At 43.9% G+C, this 22,129-nt stretch overlaps 1 protein-coding gene across 8 annotated transcripts in view; it reads left to right on the forward strand.

Moving 5' to 3' along the window:
• Window positions 1–22,129, forward strand: part of RNF216 (ring finger protein 216) — a 111,904-nt gene that overhangs the window by 24,330 nt on the left and 65,445 nt on the right. For 7 of the 8 annotated variants that reach the window (XM_008156004.3, XM_054718177.1, XM_054718181.1 and 4 more), the window contains exons 5-13: window positions 140–216; window positions 593–695; window positions 2,546–2,710; window positions 6,573–6,687; window positions 8,912–9,051; window positions 10,314–10,364; window positions 11,445–11,582; window positions 13,837–13,985; window positions 14,466–14,544. In XM_008156004.3, the coding sequence (XP_008154226.2) occupies window positions 140–216; window positions 593–695; window positions 2,546–2,710; window positions 6,573–6,687; window positions 8,912–9,051; window positions 10,314–10,364; window positions 11,445–11,582; window positions 13,837–13,985; window positions 14,466–14,544 (1,017 nt within the window). The remainder of the gene's footprint in view (window positions 1–139; window positions 217–592; window positions 696–2,545; window positions 2,711–6,572; window positions 6,688–8,911; window positions 9,052–10,313; window positions 10,365–11,444; window positions 11,583–13,836; window positions 13,986–14,465; window positions 14,545–22,129) is intronic. The other variant, XM_054718179.1, reaches the window with a different exon arrangement.

Genomic DNA, 22,129 nt, shown 5'->3' on the forward strand with positions numbered 1-22,129 from the left:
TCGAACTCGGGACCCTTCAGTCTGCAGGCCAATGCTCTATCCACAGAGCCAAACCAGCTAGGACTGACATCTGATTTTTATTGCAATTTGAAAACATTCTAATGGATGAAATGTACATAATGTTTTTATTCCTTTCCAGGAAGCAAGATTTCCAGATGTAGCAACTGGGTATATTGAGGAAATAATTCATTTGAAGAATTATTATGATTTGAATGTGTGAGTATACCACAATGCCTTTTTTTCTTTTTTTATTGTACTAAAACATAAAAATTTATAATTTAACCATTTTTTTAAAAATATATTTTTATTGATTTCAGAGAGGAAAGGAGAGGGAGAGAGAGAGAGAAACATCGATGATGAGAGAGAATCATTGATTGGCTGCCTCCTGAATGCCCCACACCAGGGATCAGGACCACAACCCAGGCACGTGCCTTGACCAGAAAACAAACTGACCTCCTGGTTCATAGGTTGATGTTTAACCAATGAGCCACACTGGCCAGGCAGGACTTCATTTTTCAAACATTGTGTTTGATTCAATGGGCAGGTGTGGGATTTGGAAGCAGTTTGAAAATAACCTCATTTATTTTTGCAGACTTTGTAATTTTCTACTGGAAAACCCAGATTATCCAAAGAGAGAAGATCGAGTCATTATCAACCCTAGTAGCAGCCTGCTTGCTAGTCAAGATGAGATAAAGGCAAGTATTGAATTCTTGTTTGCAGTCTCTACCTGGAAATACTCTGCTTCTTTTCATTGTCTTTATGAGAAGAAAGTGATTGGTCAGGACACATTTTTAAAGACTAGCCAGGAAAATAGGATTTCAGAATATATTTATTCTTTAGTGGGATTTACCCATCTGAGCCACTTTGAATTCTGTATTTAATTCTCCCCTTTCTCACAAAAAATTAAACAAATCCTCCATATCTCTCATCTTACAAAGTAAGTTCCTAAAATGAAACAAGAATTGGCCAGGATTTTTGGTATCATCTCAGTTATTTTTTAACATTTAAAATTGAAAACATATGAAAAATTTTAAATATAAGTTTTGTGGAAAGATTTTATATTGATCACCTGTATATCCAGCAGTATTTTAAAAGTTAACATTTTACTGTATCCACTTTGTTACCTATCTGTCCCTCTATCCATCAGCAGCTTTTCCTTATATTTCATTTCATTATAATGGATTTAAAGGTAAATCTCTAAAGCATCGGTATACTGCCGCAAACATAACTCAGCCTGCAGATCATCGCCTAGAGTTCAGTATCTGTTTATAGGTTTTTGTTTGTTTTATCCTCACCCACAGATAGGTTTATTAATTTTAGAGAGGAAGGGGAAGAGAGAGGAATATTGATTGGTTGCTTCCCATACACACCCCAATCAGGGATTGAACTCACAATCCAGGTACATGCCCTGACCGGGAATCGAACCCACAACCTTTTGGTGAATGGCATGATGCTCCATCCAACTTAGCCACCTGGCCAAGGCTACTTATAGTTTTTTGTTTTTTATTTATTACTCATTTCAGAGGAAGGGAGAAGGGGGAGAGAGATAGAAACATCAGTGATGAGAGGGAATCATTGATAGCCTGTCTCCTGTACACTCCCTACTGGAGTGTGCTCAGTGGTTAGAGTGTTGGTCCATGCAACAAAGGGTTGCAGGTTCCATTCCCGGTCAAGGGCACATACCTGGGTTATAATTTCCCCACCCTAGTCGAGGCATGTGTGGAAAGCAACCAATTGAAGTGACTCACACCGATGTTTCTCTATCCTCTTTCTCTCCCTTCCACTCTCTAGAATCAATGGAAAAATATCCTCCTGTGAGGATTAACTATATATATATACATATATATATATATATATATATATATATATATATATATATATATCTTTTTTTTTTTTTTTAAACATATTTTATTGATTTTTTACAGAGAGGAAGAGAGAGGGATAGAGAGTTAGAAACATCGATGAGAGAGAATCATCGATCAGCTGCCTCTTGCACACCCCCCACTGGGGATGTGCCCGCAACTAAGGTACATGCCCTTGACCGGAATTGAACCTGGGACCCTTGAGTCCGCAGGCCGACGCTCTATCCACTGAGCCAAACCGGTTTCGGCTATATATATATATCTTAATCATTATCTTCATTTGTGTCCAAAGGAGCATTTAGGGTAAGTGGTGAAGGAAAATATAGTTCAGAACTGCCTCATTGGGGTCTGTTGCTCCGTCCTATTGCCCACAAATTCTTTTGATTTATCTCTTTTACGTATTTTATAGCAGGAAAAATTTAATTTTCTAAACATTTTGTGGAAAGAAGATGGCTGAAAGATTGGGTTCAAATCCCCAGCTATACTTTTTTACTAGTTCTAAGTAGTAAAGCTAGACTCCAGACTCCAGTCAGTCATTTAACTTGTCTGAATCACCATTTCTTCATCTCTATTCAGGGCTGGTAACCTCCTTATGAGTAATTGTGAATGAGATTGTTCTTTAGTCAGCAGTCCTTCAAATGATTTCCTCTGGCCTCTAATGTTGTGCCTCTCTCTCGTTTCAGTTGCCTAAGGTAGACTTTTTTGACTATTCTAAATTGGCTCCTCTTGACCAGCGCTGCTTCATCCAAGCTGCTGACCTCCTGATGGCCGACTTCAAAATGCTCAGCAGCCAGGACATCAAGTGGGCCCTGCATGAGCTCAAAGGACACTATGCAATCACCCGAAAGGTGCTCTACTTCATCTTCCTGGCGGGGTCAGGAAGATGGCTTCCTGTGATAACACAGTGAAGAGTTCAGCTTGCAGAAGCGGGGATGGTGTACGATGGCAAAGGGCTAAGGAGTTTGTGAGGATGAAGATAAATAGACTAAGGTGTTTGCTGATTAGGAAGAACTGAATGAAAAGAAATAGTACATTAGAAGCAGGGAAGTTCTGGCTTGACCATAAAGACATGAAGGGTCATGAATTTTATCTTGGAATGCCGGGTGTGTTCCAGTGCCGCTGCTCCCTCATGTGCTTCTGGCTTAGGGCAGGCCACACAATCCTGCCCCGAGGAGCTCAGCGCGCAGGTCCCTGAGGCGGGGTCTGTAAAGCCCAGGAACGCAGCCCTGCCCAGTGAGGGGTGGTTTGCCTCAGAAGAGAGTTGGAAGCTGCGGAAAGCTCCCACGGACTCCGGGGCCCTAAATAAGACTCCCCTTGAGGGCCTCTGTCCCAAGGCTTGGAGAGTGCTGGTCACTAGTGGGTAACGCAGACATGCCTCGTTAGTGACACCCGCACAGCACCCGCTTCTGGCGGTCAGACAGGACAGAAGAGAGCACCAACAGGTGTTGGCCTTGTTCCTCTTCCTCTCCTCTGCTGCCATGAAATCCATTTCTCCTGCCGAAGTTCTTGTGCTTCCCAGCAAACAGTATGCTTTTTTCCAGTGGACAAATGTGGAGTTATTTTAATGGTGAAAGCACCCACTGCGTCTTAACCTGAAAGATGATGAACCCTAGGTGAATGTGACTTCATGCTGAGTCTGAGATCCTTCTACCTTTAGATTGCCAAGAAGATCCAGGCAGCTGTCAGCAAACTCCTGATCGTAGTTAATTTAGGTGAATTTACTCTGAAGGGAATACAGAGTTAGTGGTTTCTATTTCTGAGTCTCATTCCCCAGGTTAGCTAACTAGGGAATGCCTGTACTGTCATTGAAAGTGAATGAGCTTCGCCCCAAAAATAGTAACTGCAAGAAAGCTGGGGCTCTTTTATCTTGAGGCTTTGCCTAGTGCTGCACTGCTGCAATGGTACCTTACACATTTTCTGAGCTCCCAGGGAGCCCAGAGGAGAAGTGATTGGGGAAGGGGGGTTCTCATTAGTAATGTCCCTGCCAATGGTTCATCCCACGGCCCACTTGTTATTTGGGTAGGAGGTTGTAGAATTTTGTGGCTGTTTCCCTCATTTATACCTTCCTTATCCCTTTCCTTAGCTTACTGGCCCTTTATATCTTTTATGGTGTCTGCTTGTTTTGGTGGGTAGTTTGAAACTTTACATGTTATTTACATGAAAGTGGTGGCGTGTTGAAGGGAAAGTACTGTTGGCTGAAATCTGGTCGGCTCAATGACAACTTCTCTCTGCTGGGTGCAGATGATGCAGGGTCCTGCCCTGTAGAAAGTGACACGCAGGTGGACAGGGACGTAAATGGCTTCCACTTTGTAATTAGAGCAATAACACGTCTCCCCCTGTGCTGCTCCTCAGACATGATGATAGCTTAGGGGACGTGTGTTCACTGTGAAGACAATCAATCACACTTCCCTGGATCTTCCCCCCCCGCTTATTATTAATAAACATCAAACACATATTTTAAAAGAGATTTATTATAATAAACCCACTCTTAACCCATCACTCAGCTTCAGTAATTATCAGCGACTGCCCAGTTTGATCTCCACCCGCTTCCTCCCTCCCAGACTATTTTGAAGCAGATTCCAAGAATCATTTCATTTTCTCTTCTGTCTATAAGTTCTCACTCTCCTCTCCCCCAGGCTCCAGTCTCTGTCCTCAGCTTTTATGTCATCAGTTGCCCATTACAGTGGTGTTTTTTTTATGATTTTTTACTGATTTTTTTAGAGAAATAGGGAGAGAGAAAAAAAACATCGATGTGAGCGAAACACATAAATGGCTTTGTTTCAGCTGCCTCTGGCACAACCCCCCACCAGGGATCAAACCCAAAACCCAGGCATGTGCCCTGACCAGGAATCAAACCGGCAACCTTTCAGTGCATGGGATGATGCCCACCAATTGAGCCACACTGGCCAGGGCCGTTATAGTGACTTTAGGTCATCCTTTAAAGGAACTTTGGCGGTTTTCACAAATATCCTAAAAATCATATTGGACTGTGTCTCGGATTCTCAGAACTAATACCACCAGTGGGTATTTGATTTGTGAACATGAGCAAGCTAGAGGGAGAAATGCCAGATAATAGTAAAAGGAAAAATTATGCTTCAACATCTGTTGTTCCTCTGTTCCCTGGTAGGTTTTTTTGAGCACTTACTGGCTATTATCCCTTGAGGACACTGGCATCATGGAACACAAATTAACTTGCTTCCAAAGAGCTTTCATTTTGAGGAGATTTTTAAAAAAGATTAAAACAGTACCATCTACACTAATAAAAGAGAAAAATGCTAATTGACCATACCTTTGCTATGCCCACAGCCAATCAGAGTGAGTATGCAAATTAACCCAACAAAGATGGCGGTTAATTTGCATATGCTGAGGGAGGGAAAGCAGAAAGCAAGGCGGCTGCGGGAGGGAAAGCGTGGGCGGGGCAGGCGGCGGAAAAGTGTGGACAGCAGCGGAAGGGAAAGCACGGGGCAGCGGTGGCGGGAGGGAAAGCGTGTGGTGGGGGGCAGAGACGGCGGGAGGGAAGGGAAAGCGCGGAAGGGGGGGTGGCGGCGGGAGGAAAAGCGGGGGGTGGGGGATGGGGGGCAGAGGTGGCAGGGAAAGCGTGGGGGGGGGGGCGGGAGAGGTGGCGGTGGCGAGAGGGAAGCCCGCCAGAAGCCCTGTTCTTGCAGGAATCTTCCTGCAACGGGCCTCTAGTAGTATTATAAAAGAGAAGTAAGTCTATGAGAGCACTAGGAAAGAAATGAAGAACGTGGTGGTTAAATAGTCTCAAATAATAGATGTCTTCACTAGAGAAGATAGAAAAAGGCTGTGAGGCAAGAAAAAGGCATGGTGTCTTTGAGGTGTGTAGGTGTGAATTCTAACTAGCAGGTCTTAAAAAGAAGGAATCTGAACATCTAACTTATCTGGTCTATGTCACTAGACCTTCAGTGGTAAAGACTTGAGCACATTTAAATGCTTATTGGGAAGCTCTAAAAAGAAAAAGGGAGAAGCCCTGGCTGGTATGCTCAGTGGTTAGAGTGTCGGCCACACACCATAGGATCATGGGCTCGATTCCCGGTCAAGGGCATATATCTGGGTTGTGGGTTTACACCCCACCCCCTGGTTGGGGTGTCTGTGGAAGGCAGCCAGTCAATGTGTCTCTCTCACATTGATGTTTCTCCTCTCTCCCCCTCTCTCTCTCTGCCCCCCCTCCCCAACTCTCTCTTAAAGGCAATGGGGAAAAAAATATCCTCTGGTGAGGATTAACAAAAAATAATAAATATTAAATAAAGGGAGAAGCAAAAAGGTATGGAAGATGGGATTATCACTGGCCCAGAACAAAGGTGAAAGCAACAAAGGAGTGTGGGGGAGTGGAACAGGGAGTGTTGACCAGAATAACTCCATATAGGTAATGTCTGTTGTGAAATACAGCTCCCTAGCCATTTGTTTTGTGATTTAACCTGTACTTATTCAAGGACAGTTTGAGCAGTTTCTGTTTTCTTACCTGGCCCTTTAATTTGTCAGCAAACATTTTGGTTCTGCCATTGTAGCAGTTCATCAGAGTCAGAAAAAACAAAAATAATTAAATGCACCTGTTTATTTCCCACTAACTGTTTCTGTAAGCCATGCTGGGGAGAAGCGAAACTGAGTCAAAATGAAATTTGGGGATTGCCTGTGTTCCAGGTAGTCTCGTGTCCTATTTATAGTGTAATCTTTCCCTTTCTCAATTTTTAGGCCTTTTCTGATGCTATTAAAAAATGGCAGGAGCTATCACCAGAAACCAGTGGAAAAAGAAAAAAGAGAAAAGAAATGAATCAGTATTCTTACATAGATTTCAAGTTTGAACAAGGTAACGGCAAACTGTGTGCTGCTGTGTGCAGAACCGTCCCTTCCCACACACTCTTGCCTCTGGAATTTCCTGCTATGGTGGTAGCTCTTGCCTCTGGAAAGACTTGGAGTCTGTCTGTTGCCACTTCATCTTCCTGATTTTCCTCTCTGTGTGCACTTCACTAGCTTGTCAGTATCTCTTTGAAAGTTTGGGTGTACCGGGCTAGACATAGTATTCCAAGTGAGATCTGCTGTGAAAAGACAGCAGCTGGGATTTTGAATCTGTATGTCAGTCCATACAGCCTAAGAATGTAACATAGATATGTAACATCAAATATGTCCCACTTTTGGTGGGACATACTAAGCTCTGGTCTGTTCACCCACCTTGCTTTTACAAAAGTCTCTCAGTTTTGATGCATCTGACATTTTTCCCTGTTAACTTCATTTTAGCCCCTTGTTTCAGATATATCCCTTTTAATTTTAGATTCTGGTTCTTTTATTGCACTTATTAGATCATCTTTAACAACATTGGAAGTTAGAAATAGAAAATACACTTGATTTACATTAGTAGTTTAATATTTATGTCTTAGAGATACACTTAACTTTTATTTTTAACTCTCACCTTAGGATATATTTTTATTGATTGGAGAGGGGAAAGGGGAGGAAGGGAGGGTGCAGGGAGAGAGATAGAGAGAGAAACATTGATGTGAGAGAGACATCGATAAGTTGCCTCCCACATGCACCCTGACTGGGGATCTAACCCACAACCTAGGTATGTGCCCTGACTGGGAATCAAACCGGGGACCTTTCAGTGCCCAGGACAACGCTCAACCAACTGAGCCAAACTGTTGAGGGTATAAAAGTATTTTTTAGTATGCACCAAGTCCAAGTGGAGTATATTCCAGAAATGTAAGGCTGGTTCATTTTTCAAAAACAAATCAGTACAATACACTATATTAATATCGACTAAAGAAAAACCACCTGGTCATATCAGTTGATGTAGAAAAGGCATTTAACAATATTTAAAACCTATTCATGATTAAAACTCTCAGAAAGTTAGGAATTAAGAGGAGCTTTCTCAGCTTAATAATGTCTACAATAAAATCTATTCCTAATATACTTAATAGTGAGTGAATCCTTCTTCCCCACCTCTGAGATTGGGAGCAAGGAAAGGATGTCCTACCCGGCTGGCGTGGCCCCATGGTTGAGCATCGACCTATGAACCAGGAGGTCACAGCTCGATTCTCAGTCAGGGCTCAATCCCCAGTGTGGGGCGTGTAGGAGGCAGCCAATCAGTGATTCTCTCTCATCGATGTTTCTCTTTCTCTCTCCCTCTCCTTTCTTCTCTGAAATCAATAGAAAATATATTTTTTTTTAAAAAAAAGAAAAAAGAAGAAGAATGTTCTATTCACTGCTATTCAACATAGTCCTGGAAGTTCTAACCCATCTGGAATCTGATATAGTTAAATATTGATAAAATCAAAAGATTTACTAAGAACAGGTTTTTGTGAGTACATAGAAAATCTGGATGAAGTAGACAATTTTCTAGAAAATGAAAATTACCAATCAATAGAATAGACCAATTTTATATTATGTAATATTTTATGATTCTATTGTCTTTTATTCTAAGTGTTATTGTGAATATAGATTTTATTTTGTATTTGAAATCTTCAAGATAAAAAGTTTAAAAACATACATAAAACGCATGTACACCTACTAGAATGGCTAAAATTGAACACTGCCGATACCAGGTGTTGATGTGGATGTGAAATGATTGGGACTCGCTTACATCGCTGGTGGAGGGCAAGTGTAGATTGGGAGAATGACATTGGGAAACTGGCATTGTTTTCTAAAGCTGATCCAGCAATTCCATTCCTTCCTGCGTGCTTGACTGAATTGTAGACATATGTTCAATAGCCCAATTTATACTAACCCTAAACTGTGAACCCACCTGTCCTCAGAGTAAAATGGATAATAAACTGGTATATTCACACAGCACAAAGCTGTGGGGATAGGAGAGATGCTCCAATCAGAGTATAAAAAGGGGGAAAAGACGAAAGTCAAAAAGTGCATGTAGGTTAGGGGATGGACTAGAGCTCAGTTTCCCCAAATGGTGGCGCTGCAGGAGAGGAACGAAACGTACTTCTAGAAAGTAGGTGGGGCCCAGGCCACAGGAGACTAGAATGGCTGGCCTGTGTTCCTGGCAAACAGTTGTCTGCATGATTCTGCATTGTCATATCTTGTAGGTGACATAAAAATAGAAAAAAGGATGTTCTTTCTGGAAAACAAGCGGCGGCATTGTAGGATCTATGACCGCCGTGCCCTCCATCCAGCCGTGCAGCAGGAGCAGGAGTTCTATGAGCAGAAAGTCAAAGAGATGGCAGAGGTAGGAGGATGTGCACGGAGTGTGTTTCTGGGATTCTGGTTTGCTTTTAGGCTAGTATAAAACTATCTTTTAAGATTTGCCTTTTCTTTTGTGTGATTTGAGTCAACTATGACGTTTTTAAAAGGAAAACTGGGTTTTGTAATAATACTCAAGTTCATAAATCAGATTTATGGCAGAGAATTTTAATTAAAGTTTAGCACACATTTGTGTTTGACCTCCCTCAGTCCCTAATGGTGGAGCAAAACCAGAGAAAAATGCCATTGAGCTCTTTAATTCTCCCAAATATACATCAGATGCTAGTCAACCAGAATATGTATCTTGGTTGTTTAATATGTATTGTCTAGACCAGCAGCTCTGAAAGTATGACCCATGGACCCCCCTGACTTCCCCAAGGCTCTTTTTAATTATTGATTTTTTTAAAAAAATTTTTTTCTGAGAGAGAGCGGGAGAAAGAAACATAGATTGGCTGCCTCCAGCATGCACCCTGGCCAGGGATCGGACTTACAACCTGGGAATGTGCCCTGATCTGGAATTGAACCGGCACCCTTTTGGCGCACAGGACAATGCTCAGTTCATTGAGCCACACCAGCCAGGGCCCCAAGACTTTAGGGGTCTGCAAGTCAGATCTCTTGTGATGATAAGACATTATTTACCTTTTCACTGTGTTGAATTTATACTGATAAAACAAAAGCAATGGTGCCTTAGCATGAGTCAAGCCAGTGGCCCCAAATTGTATCAGTAGTCATCATTTTCTTCAACATGCACACATTTTTTCAAAAAGGCAGTGTCACCTAATGACAGGTGGACAGGTAGCTCTGCGACAGATGGATCAAGACAACTCAAAAATTCTAATTTCTGCTTGAGATCGAGAATTTTATCCTTGGTCACAAATAATCACTTCATTCCCTTTGAGAAAATGTTTGCCAAATACCTAATTTTGCATGATCACAGTTTTTCTGTCAATCATTTTAAAGTGGCTAATTCACCAGCTTGCCATTCAGTAGCACAAGGGCTTCTGCTTGCGGCGACCATCATAGTCAGGGTGCAGCAAAAGCACTTTGCACATTTCCCCCACTTTGTCAGAGTACTGGAAAATGCTTTAAGGGTCAAAATTTGATAAAATAAATTTTAAACTGCTAAACCATGTAACTGAAAAGATGACCATTAATAGTAGCTCTTTTATGTCTATGGCAATGAATTCTAAATGGTTTGTGGCGTCTTTACTAAATTTGCATCTGCATGTCTGGTTTTTTGTTCCTCAGCATGAAGACTTTTTGCTTGCTCTGCAGATGAATGAAGAACAGTATCAAAAGGTATTTTGAAAACTTACTTAATTCATTTATTCTGGTATTTTTCATGGGCTCTTTTCTCTTATCACATTTCCTCAGCATTTTGATGGCCATTGGTTCCCGGATAATCTCCTGTTGATCTGCTGAGTTTGTAACCATGTTATAGTCAGACACTTGAAACATTGTTGCTCTTATACCAGCCTGGATGAGAATTGAAGGGAAGATGATAGAAATGTTTCTGTTAAGGAACATTGCCTAGAATCCGTTGGAATGAACTCTTAGAGGAAAATTTAGAACTCAAGTAATGCTTGCTAGTAGAGTTAGAGGCAGAGATCTGTATGATCTCAGGGCCAGATGGCTTTTGTACTCTTATCTGCTCTTCACATAGTGGCCTTTTCTTACAATGCATGGTAGGAATTGTGATTGCTGCTGTAGTTAGCTTTGGAGGTTCCTTAAGGTAAAGTTTGGGTTGGGATGTGACCTTCTAACACAACTATCTTAAAACAAGAAGAGAAAATCCAACTTAAAAAAAATATATATATATTTTTAAATTGATTTCAGAGAGGAAGGGAGAGGGAAGGAGCAAAAGAAACATCACTGATTGGCTGCCTCCTGTACACCCCACGCTAGGGACCAAGCCCACAACCCAGGCATGTGCCCTGACTGGGAATTGAACCATGACCTCCTGGCTCATAGGTTGAAACTCAAACCAATGAGCCACACCAACCAGGCGAGAAAATCCAACTTTTGAAGCTTTTTAGCTAATATTGGTCATGCCACTCGTCCCTGACTCTTAGAATCCTATTAGCAGTATAATCTGCTTGCAGATGATATAGTTCTGCTAGCACCTTGGAATTCATGAATAGGATAACGTTAAACAAAGGATGACGCCAAAAAAGTGAAAATCTCACTCTCTTTAACTATGTATTAATATTTGTGCTACCATCTCAAACTACATTTATACAGCGGAAAACAGCTCCTGGTTGTTTTATGGCTTCCAGGGGTTGCTCTTTACCTCTGGGTGCGTGTGGGTGGGGGAATGGGAAACCTGCGGGCCTATACTTGAATGTGGGGAATTTTATGTGTGTTTGTGGTGGCCTGCAGGATGGCCAGCTGATTGAGTGCCGCTGCTGCTATGGGGAATTTCCATTTGAGGAGCTGACTCAGTGTGCAGACGCTCATTTGTTCTGCAAAGAGTGTCTCATCAGATATGCCCAGGAGGCAGTCTTTGGATCTGGAAAGGTAAGAACTGTGGAATATGCCCACAGGTAAGAAACATTCACGGAGTCTGAGGAGACCATATTTATAGACAAGTGTAAATACCTCGTGGAAGTGCCTCTTCTGAGGGAGGTGGGACGCTGCCAAGGCATATGAATGTGTGATTACTAGACAGTCCCTGATTTGTGTGGTTTTGTTGGTTCTAAGCACAGCAGATACCTTTTCAGGGAGTGGCGTTCTTCCGTGCCATGGGAGGACCTGCTTCTTCCCTCATCCTCCTGTTCGTAAGAAAGATGAAGGACGAGCCCTAGTCGGTTTGGCTCAGTGGATAAAGCTTCAGCCTGTGGACTGAAAGGTCCCAGGTTCAGTTCCGGTCAAAGGCACATGCCTGGGTTGTAGGCTTGATCCCCAGTGTGGGGTGTGCAGAAGACAGCCGATCAATGATTCTCATCATTGATGTTTCTCTCTCTCCCCCTTCTCCCTTCCTCTCTGAAATCAATAAAAATATAAAATGAAAGATGAAAGAAAAAAGACTTTTGCAGGCTGTTTGAATATATGAGTGCAAATTAGTAAATTTAACTGATTTTTTTTAAAATATTTTTTTATTGATTTCAGAGAGGAAGGGTGAGGGAGAGAGATAGAAACATCAATGAGAATTGGCTGCCTCCTGCACGTCCCCTACTGGGGATCAAGCCTGCAACCCAGGCATGTGCCCTTGACCAGAATCGAACCCAGGACTCTTCAGTCCGCAGGCCAACGCTCTATCCACTGAGCCACACCGGGTAGGGCTAACTGATTTTTTTAAAGGACTTTATAGTTCTAATAGAGGGCTGCTGCACGAAATTTGTGCATGGGTAGGGTCCCTAGGCCTGGCCAGCGATCAGGGCCGATTAGGGCCTTCCTTCATTCCGTGCTGCCCCCTGGTGGTCAGTGCACATCATAGCAAGTGGTTGAACTACCCGTCAAACTCCTGAGGGAATAATTTGCATATTAGCCTTTTATTATATAGGATTACAATCAGTTAACTATTTTATACAAGACCACATTTCTCTTACCAGAGTCAGTTTCTTTTGACACTAGAAAGTAATACGGAAAGGAGTTTTGTTTTGCCTGGATGAATACTTTTAAAACCAAAATTGAGTTTTCTAAACAACCAATAATCAAATCACTCATCAATTATTCTAAAGTCAGTTATGGTTTAGTGAAGGGCTGAGTAATAATAATGAGCAGAGTGGTTGTGATTGGCAAAATAATGTCACCATCCCCCAGAGATGTCCACCTCCTTATCCCCAGAACTTGTGCATATGCTACCTTACATGGCAAAGGGAAATGGAGGTTGCTAATCAGAGCACCTCAGAATAGGAAGATTGTCCTGCATTATTCAGGTGGGCCCACTATCACTGCAAGGGTCCTTAAAAATGGACCAGAGCAGCAAAACTGGTCAGAGTGCTGTGGTGTGAGGGCTCAGCCTGCTGAAAGTGGCTTTAAAGATGAAGTCCAGAGCCCTCTGGTCCAGCTGGTCCAGAGACTGTCCTTTCTCCTGGAAGAGTTTTAGTCACCTGACAGCATCTGAAGGAGTAGGAACTGGGGGCTCTTCAACCAGTCCTCCAGTTTTTAGTTTATATCCCTGTCGGTTCCCACCCCTCCTACCACTCACATCCGCCTTCCAAGATGTCTAGACCTCCAGCCTTTGCAGAGGCTGTAGAGGGAGCCAGCTTGCTGCTCTCCTAGCTCCTTTTCGGACACTGCGCTGTGACCTTCCCCTCCGGCCTGCTAAGCCTTTACCCTTCCTCCTCCACCTCCCATCGTCCTGCACTGGGCCGGGCTGATAGAGGTCTTTTGGGGAAATCAAATATGGACTTTGTGTTTTTGTTTCATGGTCTCCTTGTTTGGAGTGTGGTTTCTCAGCAGACAGATCTTTATAATCTCAGAACCTGTGTTCTTTTTTTTTTAAATATATTTTATTGATTTTTTACAGAGAGGAAGAGAGAGGGATAGAGAGTTAGAAACATCGATCAGCTGCCTCTTGCACACCCCCTACTGGGATGTGCCCGCAACCAAGGTACATGCCCTTGACCGGAATCGAACCTGGGACCCTTGAGTCCGCAGGCCGACGCTCTATCCACTGAGCCAAACCGGCTTCAGCAGAACCTGTGTTCTTAATCACGATTTATTTGCTTATGATGCATTTAACTACTGAGGCTTTTCATTTTTTTGAGACCTTGGTTAAATTTTCCTTTTTTTTTTCTCTCTTTGCCTCCTGACTTCATCGTTCTAGTCAGAGCTTAGCTGCATGGAAGGCAGCTGCACATGTTCCTTCCCAACCAGCGAACTGGAGAAGGTGCTTCCCCCGACCATCCTGTGTAAATACTACGAGCGGAAGGCCGAAGAAGAAGTCACTGCTGCCTACGCCGATGAGCTTGTCAGGTGAGGGCCAACTCATTCTCCACTAGGAAGGCTGCTGAGCACTTTCATCAGGTGATGAAATTCCTGCAACAAAGCTGTATTTTCCAGTTTTTCTGGCATTTCTTGCTGAGCAATAAAAGAATTTTATTAATGGAAAAAACCTGCACTTCAGATTTTTGCCTACATCCCTTGGCTTCTCTTAATCATGTGGCTTGTGTGTACAAACATTGTACATTGGCCTGGAGCAAAGGGGACATCTGTGAGGCGTTCTCAGAAGCGTATGTTTATTGGGTGGTTTGCACTGAGGCAGGACCCAGAATGGCCCCCGCATTTTCTGGTAAGGGCCAGCGCACAGGCGAGCCTCCGTCCATGTTTTAATGCGAAGTAAGGAGTGAGAGGAGATGTGGCCGAGAGCTGAAAAGCCCGTCGTCGTGTCAGCAGTTCCATGGAGCCACGTCAGGTTTGCTGTTCTGAGTGACGTTCCTCTGCTGTTGGCTCTAGGTGCCCCTCCTGCAGCTTTCCTGCTCTGCTGGACAGTGACGTGAAGAGGTTCAGCTGTCCCAATCCTCGCTGCCGAAAGGTAGGGAGGCGCATTTTTTCTACATTTATATTTGAATTCAGGTTTGAGCTACCCCAAAGGCACACATATCTACTGGTTATCTGTGTGCTGACCTGTGAGAAGGGTTTGAGTGCTCTTTCTTTTTTTTCGTGAAAGCAAATGAAGATCAGTACTTTGTGAATGGTGGTTGACATGGTTTCAGAGATGGAGCCACTCGTGGAATTGCAGTCACAGAGTTGTGGATCTGTTTTATGCCATCTTCCTGTACTGTAGTGTGAGATGTGGAGATTCCGTGTTTCTCCCACAGTGCCAGCTCTATTCTTGGTTTCTCTTTTCACCACCCTATTGTGTCAAAACTTCTTTGATTAAAGAGCTGGGCATCATGGTGGCAATCTGTCATGTCTGGTATAATGTTCACTCAGCTGTTCTCATAAGAACTGATTGTATTGGTCTTCTCTTTAACCAGACTCTTATTCTGTGTACTAAGAATGTCTTAAAATTTGTGAGTTATCACATAGAGTTGTTGTTTTTCTTTATTTTTTAATATTTTTTTTTTTTTTCAGAAAGGAAAGGAGAGAGAGAGAGAGAGAAACATCAATGCTGAGATAGAATCATTGGTCGGCTGCCACCTGCACATCCCACTAGGGATTGAGCCCGCAACCCTGGGCATGTGCCATGATCAGGAATTGAACTGTGTTCATAGGTCAACGCTCAAACACTGAGCCATTCCTGGGCTGTTTTTCTTGATTTTTAAAGAGACAGGGAAAGGAGGAGGGGGAGAGGAGAGAGAGAAATGTCAATTTGTTGTTCTACTTATTTGTGGATTCATTGGTTGTTTCTTGTAATTGCCCTGACCAGAGAGCAAACTCACAACCTTGGCATATCAGGACAATGTGCTAACCAACTGTGCTAGCCAGCCAGTTCAGTTCCCGGTCAGGGCACATGCCTGGGTTTTGGGCTCAATACCCAGTAGCGGGCCTTCAGGAGGCAGCTGATCAATGATGTTTCTCTCTCATCGATGTTTCTATCTCTCTTTCCCTCTCCCTCCTCTCTCTAAAAATAAATAAGTAAATAAATAAAATTTTTTAAAAACAATTTTGAAAAGATACTTGCACTTCCATAGTCATTGCAGCATTATTCACAATAAGCATGAAAATGAAAACAGTCTAAATGTCCATCAGTGGATGAATGGATAAAGAAAATGTAGTCTATCCGTACAGTGGAATATTAGCATTTAAAAAAGCAGGACATTCTGATACATGCAGCAACATGGATGAACTTTGAGTACATTGTGCTGAGATAAGCCAGTCACAAAAAGACAAACACTGTATGATTCCACTTTCAGGTTGTATCTAAAGTAGTCACTCATAGAGGCAGAAAGTAGCGAGTGGTTGCTAGGAGCTGGGGGAGGGGGAAATAGCTTCCATGCAGTGGGTATGGAATGTCAGTTATGCAAGATTTGAAAATTCCAAAGATCTTGCCCAGCCAGCGTAGCTCAGTGGTTGAGCATTGACCTATGGACCAGGAGGTCACAGTTCAATTCCGTGTCATGGCACATGCCTGGGTTTCGGGCTCAATCCCCAGTGTGGGGCGTGCAGGAGGCAGCTGATCAATAATTCTCTCTCCTTAATGTTTCTCTCTCTCTCTCTCTCTCTCTCTCTCTCTCTCTCTCTCTCTCTCTCTCTCCTTTCCTCTCTAAAATCAATAAAAATATATATTTTAAAAATATCTGTATAACTATGCACATATAGTTAACAATACTTCACTGTGCACTTAAAAATGTATTAATAGGGTAGGTTTTATGTTATTTATTTTTACCACAATAAAAAAAAAAAAGGAGCATATGGTTCACTCTCTTTTCCTTCTGCCAGGATAGACGTGTAGAAATAAGTCTTTGTTTTGAGGTTTGAGTTTGTTACCAATAGCATCACCTGGTACATTGTGAGTAATGGAGATGATGAGAACCAACACTGATGGGGTGAGGGGTGGGGGAGGAAAGGAGCAGTTTTGAAAGGTAAGAGGGAGACAGCGTTAGAAGGGAATATTCTGATTGGAGGGAGGGGGGGAGGCCAAATGAGTCCCTGCTCCGGTTTGGGCTACTAAGTGGATGATGCGCTGTTCACTCAAAATTGGAAATAGAATAGAAATAAAGATTCCAGGAGAGATCAATTCTGTTTTGGACAGGTTGTGTTTGAGAGTATGCATATGTTTTCCAAGGACTAGCACATAGTAGATGCTTTATTATTTGGTAAGTGTTAGGTCGCTGAAGGAGGAATGCATGAGGCCAGAGTGGTGAGGGATTACGAATTTATTCGATCACCCGCACACCAAGTGGCTGAGCCCCAGATGGTTCCAGCCCCCAGTGAGGGGAGTCAGCGGCTTTTAAAGGACTTTCGGCAGGCTTTTTCTGGATGGAGCCTTCTTTATGCATACCCGGAGGGGAGAGAATGGAATGTGGTCACCACCAGTGAAATGTGGTCTCCGCAAAGGGAATGTCCTTAGTGAAATGACCTGAAAAGCCAGTTCTCAGGGGAGGGGTATCAACTCAATTGCTCAGCATTCCAGCCTTTTTGTTTTATGGAATAGGGACGAAGGTTATATCTTCTGTAATTACTTCCTGCTGAATCTGGATGTGGAGATCACAGCGGGTTGGCTTTTACTGTAGTCAGCTGGAATGTTGTATAGGTTCCTTCTGGTTGGGGCGAAGGGTTACAGCAGCATGATCTCCCTGAGAAACTGGTTGGTGAAAGTGGTCCTGGAGGAAAGATGAAAAATGGCGCAGAATACACGGGCCAAAAACGAGAATGAGGAATAGAAATGTTTATGGTCCTATGAAGGGAAGTAGCCAGGTATACCAATTTATATTCTTTTCCCAGTAGGGCCATGAATGTGATTGCCGTTCACTGATCTTTGCAGCCCTCTCTTTTAATTTTTGGGTGGCATCCCTGATAGGCCAGACTGATTGACAGAAAAACAACATTCTTCCTCCGGAAAGAGCCATAGGCCCCCTCTCTCCGCTGTTAGGAGATCTAGTCCTCTTCTGTTCTGGGGTGACAGCCGCTGGTGAGTCTATCTGATCCTGAATGTGAACTAAACTTGGCAATGTCATCTAGGCTTTCGTAAGTCCTGAGACAGGATTTCAAAATACATTAGAGCAGTGGCTAGGCCCCTATGCCAGTCCCGACCCCTGCTGTGATGCCGAGGGTGATGAGGAGAGGGATTATCTGGACTGCCCTTTTGTGTCAGATCTGACGGGTTACGGGGACAGGCAAAGACTGATTGTTGGGGCCACATCCATGTTGGGTGAGAAAAAGACGAGCGTACAGGTCTCTGTCCAGTTGGTGAGGAGACAGATGTATGTGTTCTCCCCACAGAGGAAGGAAGGATCTCTGATCATGGAGACAAGCTGAAAGGTGTAAGGAGAAGAGGTGGACTAAGTATGAGATTCCCTTTCCCAGTTCCAGGCTCCAAGCTCAGAGGGTAGTCGCCATGGCGCTGCCAATAAGGGGTGACAGATGAGTGGTTGAGATTTTATTGCAGTGAAAGTGGGAGGAACGCTAGGATGGGCTGTTATCCAAGGGAAAAGAGAAAGGGAAGGAAAGGAGCAGTGGAAGCCAGGGGCCTGGATGGTTGGATAAGAAGTAAGACAAACTGGCTGTGATCAATTAGTTGTAAGACACCACCGCACTCAGACCAGCCAAATTTCGTACTTTAAATTTCCTGAGGTTATAATCTCCCGTTCACTGGCTTAGCTTCTTATTTTACTGAACCTTAACCCTTGCTGTTTTTACTTTTAAACCTCAAATTGTTACATTAAAGACTTTTACTTTCTTTCAAACAGAGCAACCAATTTGGTTGCCGTCCAAAAAACAGGTAGGAGAAAGACATGCTGGCCAATGCTGCAATGCATATATATCAAGTAAAAGTAACTTTATTTTACGTGGTTTCTCATTAATGGTGAGATGTAATGCTTGAATAATAACTTAGTTTATTCTGTAAATAGTAGTGGGAGAGATTTTAAATTTCTTCTTTTTAAGCTTAAATTTACTTCTAAACAGTATTTTTTTGGCTAGTGCTCATAAAATACTGGCTTCTCATATGAATGAGTTTATATGAGACCTTGATTATATTGTGAAAAGCTAACTTATCAAGTAATTAAAGTATGCTCCTTTATGGAAAAGCAAAGTAAGCAAACCTATACATTTGACCCATGAAGTACGGATGCCACTCCCCTACCCCCCTAGCCAATCAGAAGAGCAGGCCGTGTGGGGGTCTGAGGCATGTACGCTCCTGTCTTAAAATTCCACTGCTGAATGTTCTGGTTTAGCTTAAGAAGTATCCAGCAACCGTGTCCTGCCAGAAGTACCCAGCATCCTTGGAGACTGAAACCTCACTTCTTGCTCAGAGTAAAATGGCCCTTTTACAATTGTAAATAGTTAACTGTAGAACTTATTTCTTTCTTTCAACATTTCTCTTTCCTTCTCATCTATGTCCTTCAAAAATGCATAACCATGCCTCAGATCTTCCATTAAGTATTTCTACTCTAATATTCTTTTTTTAAAAATATATTTTATTGATTTTTTTTACAAAGAGAAAGGGAAAGGGATAGAGAGCCAGAAACATCGATGAGAGAGAAACATCGATCAGCTGCCTCCTGCACACCCCCCACTGGGGACGTGCCCGAAACCAAGGTACATGCCCTTGACCGGAACCGAACCCGGGACCCCTCAGTCGCAGGCTGACGCTCTATCCACTGAGCCAAACCGGTTTCGGCTACTCTAATATTCTTTTTGTCATACCTTTAGCAACTTGTACAGATCTTTTCTTTCTTTTTTATTTAAAATGTATTAGAATTCTTCACTCATAGTAACCTTAATTTTTCAATGATTACCACAAAGTAAACAGCCAACATTTCTTAGATTGACATTTATGAACACACTTTAAATGCACTCTTACTTTCGAGAAAATATACATTCAACAAAGTATAAGAGACATTCTGAAATAAAAACTAAGAGCAGGTGAATTAAAATGTGTCTAGCAATCAATGTTTCAGTACTGTATGCTATTTTAAAATGTTTAGATGTTTATCATTTACCCAGCAATGCTCCAAAGTCTTTAAGTTAATAAAGACTTTGGAAAATTATGTGTAGGCATATGAGGCTGGAGAAAAGGCAGGGGGAGGAGGAAGCAGGCCCCGCAGCCTGTTCCCAGGCCTCTAGCCGCTTGGAGTTAAAATTGCCAAATTTTCCCGTATCTATAACATGCTAAAGTTGGGGAGATAATGAGCTCAGCTTCTGATAATAGCCGGACTGTTAAGTAAGCCTGTGCAGTAAAGAAAGTTCTTGGGGAATGGTGGAGTGGTGGGGGTGAGAAGGCGCTGAGGTCAGAGCACTTTTCAGAGCATTAAAGGGGGTGAGAGTGTTGGCCTTGGGAGCTAAAGGCTCAGTGAGGGGTCCCTTCGCCATGTCACGTCATAGAGGAGCTTTGCAAGAAGACTAAAGTTGTGATCCCGGAGGCGAGAGCACCCAGTGAGCCTGAGAAAGGAGAAAATTTCTTGTTCAGAGGAGGGGACAGTCATGGAGGAGATAAGGAGATAAGGCGTTTACAGTCCAAGGAACAGCTCGGCCTTCTGAGGTAGTGACTGTGGATTGGGACAACTGGGCTTTATGAGGGGATGCATGGTAGCCCTGGCTGGGCACCGAGGTAGAATGAGAAAAGAGTGAATGGGGGAATTTAGTAAGTGCAGTGTAGAGGTGAGGTGGCTGATGGCTGTGAGACTGATCTGTCAGCGCCCATAATGGAGACTGAGGAGGGGACAGGGGTCCCAGCGAATTCGGAGAGAGCAGAATAAGTGGCCCCAGTGTCAGTTAAAAAGCAGATCGGCTTACCTGCCACCACAGTGGTCCCCGAGGCTCTGTCCTGGTGATGGAAGTCTGTGGGGCCCTGTCAGGGCTTGGGCAGCTTCTTCGGTGGCCAGTCCAGGAGGACTGGGGGCTCCAAACCGGATCCAGAGGACGGCCTTGCTGGACTGGCTGAGGTCCGACCCGGAGGGGCCCAACTGCAGTCTGATTTCCAGTGGCCTTCCTTCCGCACCTTGGGCAGGGCCCAGCGGGGGTCACGGGTTTGAGCGGGACTTGGCTCAGTTCCTTCCTCGCTGCATTTGAAGCATGGGCCCGGAGGAGGCTTAGCTCCTGACCTACCCCTGGTTGGAGGACCGGCACTTCGTTTGGGGTTCATGAGAGCTGTGGCTAGGAGCTGGAAGGCCCCCTACTGGGCCTCAGCCTTGGCCTGATCTCGCCTTTGTTGTTGGATTTGGGTCTCCTCGTCTCTATTATTAAAGACCTTAAAGGTCAGGTTAATGAGGTCATTTTTAAGCAGTTTGTGGACCTGTGTCTGTTTTTCACAGTTTGCGGCATATGTCGGGCTGAATGGGATATTAAATGTGTTCAGAAGAAGGGTTCCCTCTGGGGAGGTGGAGTCAAAGGTAGTAAATTTCTGTAGAGGAGACAGGGGGACATAGATGTTGTGCCAGGTCAGGACATAGGACTGGTCAGGCACTCAAATTCCTTAGTAAAGGCGGTCGGGTCAGTGGAAAAAGACCTGAGATGTAAGTCTGTGGGGCCCTGTCAGGGCCTGGGCAGCTGCTTCTTCGGTCAGTGGGAAAAGACCTCAATCTGTGTGAGGCTGGACATAGAGAATGGGACGTGGACTCGGACTGTGCCCGCAGTTCCTGCTGCCTCCCTCAGGGGCAGATTGGGCGCAGGAGTAGAAGAGGCTGTTGAGGAAGGCAGTCTTTGCGTGGCCTGAGCACAAGTGTTAGATGGGAAAGGCTGTTTTTGGAGCTCATGTTCTCAGGATTTGGACTCTCAGGGGCTGGGGGAGAAGGTGGTTGCTGGTTAGGAAGGTCTGGGTTTTGGGAATCTAGTGCAGGTGAGGGAGGGGAAAGGGTGGGGGTCGGGGTCTGCTGAGTCAAGAGTAGATTCAGAAATCAGAAGTGTTAGGGGTAAGATGTTTTGTGTGAAGGAGAAAGATCTGATGGGCTAGAGCAGGACAGAGAGAGAGAGAGAGAAAGAGAGAGGAGGGGGAAGGGATTGGGACTGAAGGGTGAAAAAGGCCTGGACGTAGGGAATCTGACCATTTTCCATTGCAGTGACAGCAATTATCTAAATTGCTCAATGTGTTAAAATTAAAAGCGCTGTTTTCAGGCCATTGAGACTTATTATCTAGTTTATGTTGTGGCCAAACAGTGTTACCAAAGAAAATGAGGTGGTTGGGCCTGATCTCCCCCACTGGTGTGCCGAGGGAGTGGGCGTGGCCCACGAGAGAGGAAGGGTGAGTGACAGACCACAGATCCAAAGGGGGCTGTTTAGGGCAGGCGTCCCTGCTGCTAAACAAATCACCACGAGAAACGAGGAGTGACCCTCCAGACTGGGCGTCCCCAATCCAGAAGGACCCAAAGCCAAACGGCTGAGGAGTCTTCTGGCCTAGCGCTAGGACTTCCGAGACGAGAGACTTCTGAGAAGTCAGAGAGAGAGTGGGCAGAAGACCCAAGAGAAGGGAAATTGTGGCACTGGCCTGGAGAAGATTGGGATGGAGGGTCAGCAAT

Source organism: Eptesicus fuscus, chromosome 6 (genome assembly GCF_027574615.1).
Source record: "Eptesicus fuscus isolate TK198812 chromosome 6, DD_ASM_mEF_20220401, whole genome shotgun sequence".
Lineage (NCBI taxonomy): Eukaryota > Metazoa > Chordata > Mammalia > Chiroptera > Vespertilionidae > Eptesicus > Eptesicus fuscus.